This window comes from Lutjanus erythropterus, chromosome 9, assembly GCF_056507025.1.
Source record: "Lutjanus erythropterus isolate fLutEry1 chromosome 9, fLutEry1.hap2, whole genome shotgun sequence".
In the NCBI taxonomy this organism is placed as follows: Eukaryota; Metazoa; Chordata; class Actinopteri; order Lutjaniformes; family Lutjanidae; genus Lutjanus; species Lutjanus erythropterus.
The window spans coordinates 38,398,013-38,404,067 of NC_139325.1; the positions used below are offsets into that span (position 1 = coordinate 38,398,013).

The 6,055-nt window shown below is 37.1% G+C and overlaps 1 protein-coding gene across 1 annotated transcript; it reads right to left on the bottom strand.

Annotated features, from left to right (window-relative positions):
- Positions 1 to 1,638: 1,638 nt before the first annotated feature.
- On the bottom strand, positions 1,639 to 5,998 carry LOC146322140 (fucolectin-5-like). The gene is made up of 5 exons (XM_084727542.1): positions 5,935 to 5,998; positions 4,431 to 4,716; positions 3,927 to 4,081; positions 3,350 to 3,629; positions 1,639 to 2,610 (listed from the first exon to the last, which is right to left on the bottom strand). The coding sequence occupies exons 1-5, from the start codon at positions 5,996 to 5,998 to the stop codon at positions 2,463 to 2,465; spliced, it is 933 nt and encodes a 310-aa protein (XP_084583668.1). The 3' UTR covers positions 1,639 to 2,462.
- Between the last annotated feature and the right edge of the window lie 57 nt (positions 5,999 to 6,055).

Here is a 6,055-nt window from a genome sequence, read left to right on the forward strand (position 1 = left end):
AGGAGTTGAACATTTTTGGGAAATAATGCTTACAGGCTTTCTTGCCCAGAGTTAATTATAACACTGAGTCTCCTCTTGTGTCTGTACAGTAAATATGAAGCTACAGCCAGCAGCTGGTTAGCTTAGCACAAAGGCTGGTTCAAAAATCTGTCTAACAAGACCCCTGATAGTGCAAAAACAACAAATTTTGTCTTTCTGGGATAATATGTGCTGAACTTTTTTTGTGGACTGTGCAGTGCATCTCCACTGGTTTCCTGGCAAACTTCATGCTAATGAAAAGAAACTTTGTATGAATTAAATAAATGAATAACCTGTCAATTAATAAACTTCACAGGTGCTGGAAGGTGGGTTTAATCACCTGTTTCCCCTTGTTTCCTGTCTTTATGTTATGCCAATCTGCCTGCTGTAGCTTCACATTTAACAGACAGAAATGAGAGCGGTATTGATCTTCTCATCTAACTTTTGACAAGAAAGCTGATAAGTGTCTTTCCGTAAATATCAAGAGAGGAGTTGCCATGTTGAAGGAGTGGTAACAGGTGAAACAAATACTATCACCTCTTCCTCCCTGATTCCTCTTCCTCCTTCAGAGGAGTGAATTTAAGTCTTTACTGTACAGACATTTGGCTGCTGGGTTTTCTGTTGAATGTTTACTCCTCAAACGTGATGACATTTCCCTCATAATAATCTGTAACGGTTTACCAAATATTCTTTGATGGGTTTCGTTCATAAAAAGTTTCTCTCAGCTTTAATACATTAATTGTGCGAGAACAGGTTGAAGTATTTCAGTACGGCTGATTTCGTTTATCAGGCACCAGAATGACAAGAGAAACGAACACATTCACAATTTAAAAAGTCCACTTAGGTGAGATTAAATATGCCGGACTGAACAGTTGAACAGGTCAAACACTACACATTTAATCTGTTACATTTTGTCCACCTGATTTCAGAGCTCAGAGTTTGTTTATGTATGATGACGAAAGGATTCGTGGTGAAAAAGTTATCTTGTAAGTCAAGTGCCCGTTTTTAAGGAGTGTGGCCGTTGTCACACTTCCCGAAACACTTTGACATAAATAGTTTATTCCTGTTGCAGGCGTTGGTGTGTTTCAGATGTCTTTTATAATATTTGTCTATTTTGTCTGTATTTTAAAAAAATAAAATATTTGCCATCAGCAACATTGTTTTTTGTTTTGTTTTGTTTTTGTCTTAAATGTATCTTTAAAAAATAAAAATTATACAGTTATTGTTCTTTTTAACTTTAGTCTATTCAGGAATGTTTTGTGTAGCGGGCAGTGGTTGTTTATTTGGGACTTTTTATACAGAATATGACAGAGATTTTTCTGTGACATGTTTATTAAAAGTTTTTTCATACATACTTCTATAATGCAAAATTAGGACAATTCCCCCACTTAATTCAATAAAGTCTCACACTACAAAAGGACAAGATGACAGCCAGTCAGCTTGAATATGTCTTTCAGGCTAAGTAAGAAGACCCATGTGAATATCAGCTGTTTAAATTACAGCAGGTAGATGAACGTGTGCCAGTGGACATCAGCAGCAACTGTCAAAAAGTTATTTAGTGTTGAATCAGATGGGTCTCGATATTAAATAGAAGGATTTACTTATAAATACCTCTATTTTTCAAAAAGATCCAGGTATGGAAAAAAAGAGTCAGGACTGTTTTTCTGATGCACACACAAACCTCTCGTTTTAGATAAATTTACAATAAATCTACAAATACTTTTGTGTTGCAGTTTGATCAGTAGGGGTGTAACAATACATTGATCTGGATCGATATATTGATTCATTGTTCAACGGTCGATGCAAAGTGAAAATATCGATCTATATCATCATCTTTAAGACACACCTTTATCCTGAAATTCCCATGACATGTCTGTGTCACAGATGTCTGCAAGAGTTCACTCATAAAACTGATGGATCAAAATTTATTTGTGAGCTGAGATAAATGTAACTGAATATGTTTAATGGACATATGATACAATCACAAGACCAATACTGAATTATTCCAAACAGCATTAGGAATTGAAACATAGATGTTTTTATTAAACACATGCTTTTGTACTGAAGAAGGCCGGTTTCACACATGATTGTTGTAGGCTCATTTTAACAGTTTTGGGAGCTGAAGACCCCGTGTTTCTGATTAATGCCATTTTCCCGCAGGCATTGTTTAACCTGCTAAAATTACACAGTGCTTTATTTTCCTGTAGGTCTCTTAAAAAAGGTAACTCAACAACAGCATTAGAAATTAAAACTATTAAAGTTATTTTGTTCTCTACTAGGGCAGTAAAAAAAACAATGGAATGACCAGTGGAACGAAACTGGAGTGTCTTTAACATGTGCACTAGTTTTTGCTTTTTTTCATCATACGGGGAGATAATGAATTCACCAGAAAAGTATTGAAGCTTAAGTTGTGACTCTAGTTAGTGGTTTGCACATCTTCAGGCTCAATCCAGGACGGAGCCGTACACCTCCACCTCACACAAACTCAGGAACTCTTCCCTGAGGATGACTATGTTAACATAGCGACCATCCATCCCGTTACACTGGAACTCAGCGACGCCACCCGCTGGGATACTTGTGATCACAGCACACCTGGCAGAAGAAGAAGAAAAAAAAAGTTCATCTTTGTTGCTTTAAAAATATAATAAGATACTTCAATATTAACACCAGCATTGACGTGTTTCATCATAGTACAGAAATATAATACATAATAACTCATAATACGTGTCAGTGTGCAGTATTTCTTTAATATAATAAGAGTCTACAGCAGCGGCAGCAGCTCAGTGAAGGTACAGGTTGGCTCAGTGTTACTTTGAGCTAAATGATAACGTCAGCATGCTGAAATGCTAATGTTCAGCGTGTTAACCATCTGCTAGCATGGCAAAAAAAAATAAAAAAAAATTATATTATTATTATATTATTATTATTATCATGTTAGTAACATTTAGTAAAAATGAGAATAACTGAAAAAGAAATATATTTTGCAACTGAAGGGGGACGCTGGTGACTGGGATGGAGTGTATGTGAGTAAGTTTGTGTGTCAGTTTACTTAAAGTTTGATTGTGTGAATAGCATCACGTTACTTAAAAAAGTACATTTATATGTGCATAATTACTGCTATTTATCTAAACGTGCATTTGTACATCACAAAAGAAGAAATATCTGGATAAACAATTGATTAAAGTTTACAATGAACATAAAAAATTAAGTTACATTACTTTTAGAATGTGATACTGTCTACAGTTTTCAACAGGTAATCAGTAACTGTACACAAATGTATCTGAAGATCTAAATCAAGAAAGAATAACAGACTCAACTCTCTGTAAACTACCTGGGATTGTCGTTGCCGTTGTCTTCCAGAGAATCTCCGATTCGGATCTCGGCTCCGTCGAGTCGTTCTGGGTCAGCGTCTATGTTGACGATCTTAACAGAAAACACTTTATGGGTTTTGCGCAGATCCAGTCGCCACCAGGGGTTGATGTCGTTGCTTGTGTGACTGCAGGAGCCGTGTTCCCAGCTGCTGCCACGATTCCCGTCTACGGCGTTATTTGCAAAGCCATGTTGATAAAGTGACGACTGTGAGGCTTTTCCTTGGAGGGCCAAGTTCTCTCCTTCAAAAAAAAACAAAAAACACTTATATTACACCACTGACACCTGCAGTTACTATTACAACAAAATCACAACATATTCTATGTTTTATTTATTAATGTACAAAAATGTGATATAATTTGTAATAATAAAGTAGGATGATGGATAAAGGCTGCGTTAGCTCCCATTTATGAAACAAATGCAGCTTCTATGCAGCTTTCAAATGACATAAAACATGTATTATAGGACTTATATCACAGTTTATTAATAAGATTAGATTCACTGCAAACTGTTCACATTTATTTAACTCATATTCTCACCAGTGGGGGCACGGTACCCATAGACTTCCACTTCGCAGAGTGTAAGGTACCTATCTGAACCAGGCAGCAGCAAAGTCACATAACGTCCCTCCACACGATCAGTGAAAGTCAGGTTGAAGAAGACCGTTGAACCAGCTTGGGGAATTGTACGAACCCTAACAGAGCGAGAGAAGTCACATTCAACACCTACAGTCCTTAAGGATTCAATTGTAACATGAAGATTAAAGAAACTTATGACTAGTTGAAGATTTGATTGGTTAAAGTAAAAGGAAAAAATGTGTTTAGAGCTGCCTTGTGAGAGTCAAATATTAAAATAATTAGTCTGTGATCCCTCAGTCATCTCAGGTTCTTCCAGCTGAGCATTCATTTGTGTTTCTTTGTCAGTCAGTGTGCATCACAGTCACAAGATAAAAAAGACAGAAGCGTGCAAAAATGCACGAGGAGAACATTTTAATGAAGATTTAAGGAGAATCATGTTAGCTGGTGCGCTTTTATAAAACTCACACTGGGTTGTCCAAACCGTTGTTTTGTAAAGTGTTGCCGATGTGGATCCGCAGCCCGTCGATCCTGTGTTGACAGCAGTCCCCTCTGTTGATGATGATCATGGAGGTGACGATGTAGGACTCCAGCAGGTCCACTCTCCACCAGGGGTTTTCTGCCTCGGCAGAGTGGGTGCACGATCCAGCGTGGAAGCTCGAGCCACGGTTTCCATCAATAGCACTGTAGGCAGATCCAAATGTGTGATAATAACGTTCTGACTGGGATGCTTTTCCACGCAAGGCCACATTTTCTATGAATGAAATACAAATAAAAAATATCATGTTAGATTGTTTGTGTATTGATAAGTTTATATCAGTGTTTCAGCTCCTGAGGGCTCAGTGCACTGCAGCTGAAGGGACACATGCACATAGACAGAAAACAAAGGACAGACAGCAACAACCGATGCAGACATTTTGCAGGTTGTCAAAAAAAATAGCTTATTTGGAAAAGGATGAGTTTCTCTGATTTTGGCCTCTCATGTGAATATTTCCTGGTTTCTTTACTCCTCTCTGACAGTAAACTGAATATTTTTCAGTTGTGGACAAAACGAGAAATTTGAGGACGTCACCTTGACCTACATTTTATAGACCAAACAACTTATCGATTAATTGAGAAAATGATAATCGATGATGAAAATAATCATTAGTTTCAGCGAGAGAGCCGTCTGTATGCTGAATCAAAACACTTAAGTCTCGTCTTTTGTTGTTTAAATTGTAAACTTTTTACTTCGTACAAAAATCCTGCAAAAGGTTGTATGCAGACTAGGTTCACCGTGGTAGCAGGTTTTTGGTTTTGTTTTTTATTTTTGAATGTGTACTTGGTGGCCAACAGATTTTCGTCTGAAAATGAGAACTCCTACTCTGAAACAGGGAAACAAAAAACTGTAAACGGCTTCCCTGTTTGTTTGTTTTTGTGTTGATACTAAAAATAAAAAAATGCAAAAATTTAGAAGAACATTGAAGAAAAACATTCATTTCATTTTCCATTTTTTACTACCAAAGCAAAGAAAGAGAAACGGATCATTTTCCATTTTTTGTTCTTGTTTTTGAATCGGTGAACAACTTGTTTCCTGATTTTGGTTTTCTCATTTTAAAATGAAAATCCTTTGCCCGCCAACACTGACCTGTTGAGACATAAACCAGTTATATCCTGCCATCGTGTTAGCAAAGTTGGACGACAGTGTAGTGTTGTCAAAAATATTGTTTTACTGATAAATATCAAAACTGAATTCTTGAAAAACTTTCAATCGACACAGCTGCATGTTCTTGTTCTGTCTGCCTTTCAAGGTATTGTGTCAAAATTATAAAGTCCAGCGCTGTGCCAACACCAGGACAGACAATACCATTATGAACTGAAAGTGTCTGCTCTTCACAGCAGCAGCACAGAGCAGCAGGAGTCAGATTTCAACTGTAAATCTGTATTTGTAATCTGTTCAGCTGGCGACCTCCACCTCACAGGTCATACTTACGATAGGTGTGAGCTGAGCATGTCCCCAAGAGGAGCAGCACAAGGAAAACACTGAGATTCATCATCCTGTTTGAGACAGATAGACAAACCATGTTTTAAAAATGTAATTTCACTATTTATAT

What these genes read in the sequence shown, in the direction of transcription:
- LOC146322140 (XM_084727542.1), bottom strand. Translation starts at nt 5,998, where the DNA reads ATGATGAATCTCAGTGTTTTCCTTGTGCTGCTCCTCTTGGGGACATGC. An exon ending in ATGCTCAGCTCACACCTATC is followed by an intron (nt 4,717 to 5,934) that starts GTAAGTATGACC and finishes TTTCATTCATAG; the next exon opens with AAAATGTGGCCTTGCGTGGA. An exon ending in AACGGTTTGGACAACCCAGT is followed by an intron (nt 4,082 to 4,430) that starts GTGAGTTTTATA and finishes TCGCTCTGTTAG; the next exon opens with GGTTCGTACAATTCCCCAAG.